Raw genomic sequence first — 1297 nt, 5'->3', positions numbered from 1 at the left:
GCTGTTTATAAACCCTTCGCCTCGAAGAACGTAAGTTCACAAGCACAGGGATTTTTACGTTCACTGCCTGGCACATAAGCAGGACCTAATGAATCTTTGGTGGATGACGGAATGATTAAATTTAATTAATTCATTAAATATAATTAGGAATTATTCTTAATTAAGCATTACTTTTTGCTACCATGGATGGCTGCTGTCTGTGTGATAAATTCCCTTCTCATTTAATTCTCCCCACAGCCCTGGGGGTGGGGACCCTGTCGTATTTTCATATTTTTGGATGAGTAAACTGAGCCCAGAAAGGTGCCAGAGCCACCCTACGAATACAGAGCAGAGGTTCCTGGACTGCTCCTCTGGTGCTCCTGGACCAGAAGGGTGGTGGTCTCCCTCCCAGCCAAAGCCCCTCCTTACCAAAGCAAAATAACTGGATCAAGAAATCGAATTGGTAAAAGCAAACGTTTTTATAGTATACATACACACACCGGGTTCAGGATGACAGTGCCAGGTATGGGCGGGTGACAACTGCTGCCCCTCCCCTCGGGTGTCTTGGTGCCCTGTGTCCCGGGCCAGGTTCCCCTGGGGCTTGGGGCAAGCCTGGAGAAGCTGGTCAGGCTTCACCCCAACCCTTTGCCCTTTGCCACCTAAGGGCAGCCTTTGTCACCTGCCTGCCGGGCCCCAGCCCCACGGGGGGGGGCGGGGGACTAGGGGGAGCTCGGGTTCTCGCTGTCCCGGGGTCAAGGCTGCGCGCAGGGTCGTGTTTGCTGCAGGTCTCGATGACGCACGGGGACGGGAGAAGATGACGTCGCTTGCCACAGCAGGTGGCGTGGGCAAGGGCCACCTGGGCGGTGCGGCCGGGGCCTCTCCACCCCCCATCCCCGGAGGTCGCTGGCCCCAGAGCCGCTGCCCACGACCGCGACCCTCAGTAGGGGTAGGGGGACACGGCGATGAGCAAGACGAAGACGCTTTGGTGGCGCGGCGCCGCGGCGCGCACGGTGAGCCGGTAGAGGCCCGCGCGGGTGAGCGCGCGGCGGGTGTAGACCGCGCCGCGGCCGGCGCGCAGCGGGCGCAGGGCGAAGGGGCTGCGCGGGTCGGACTCGAGCACGCTGAGCTCCGTGCGGTTGGCGGGGACGCCGGCCTCGGAGAGGGCGGCCAGGCGGGCCACTTCTTGGAGGGCGTGCACGCCCAGGGGCAGCGGCAGCAACTTGTACTGCAGCGTGGAGGGGCCGCCCGTGCTGCAGTCCTGCGAGCAGCGCCGGAAGCACGTCCTGCGGGCGGGACAGACCGACGGACTCTGGGTTGC

General features: G+C 61.5%; 1 protein-coding gene across 1 annotated transcript in view; it reads right to left on the bottom strand.

Annotated features, from left to right (window-relative positions):
- Positions 1-916: 916 nt before the first annotated feature.
- HMCN2 (hemicentin 2) overlaps positions 917-1297 on the bottom strand; it is a 149524-nt gene continuing 149143 nt past the window's right edge. Inside the window, exon 99 of the mRNA XM_024762540.1 lies at positions 917-1262. Coding sequence (XP_024618308.1) covers positions 917-1262 — 346 coding nt within the window. The remainder of the gene's footprint in view (positions 1263-1297) is intronic.

This window comes from Neophocaena asiaeorientalis, unplaced genomic scaffold (genome assembly GCF_003031525.2).
Source record: "Neophocaena asiaeorientalis asiaeorientalis breed wild unplaced genomic scaffold, Neophocaena_asiaeorientalis_V1.1 scaffold78, whole genome shotgun sequence".
In the NCBI taxonomy this organism is placed as follows: Eukaryota; Metazoa; Chordata; class Mammalia; order Artiodactyla; family Phocoenidae; genus Neophocaena; species Neophocaena asiaeorientalis.
The sequence above is the reverse complement of the archived record's forward strand: the minus strand, read 5'-3'. Positions and strand labels throughout refer to the sequence as shown.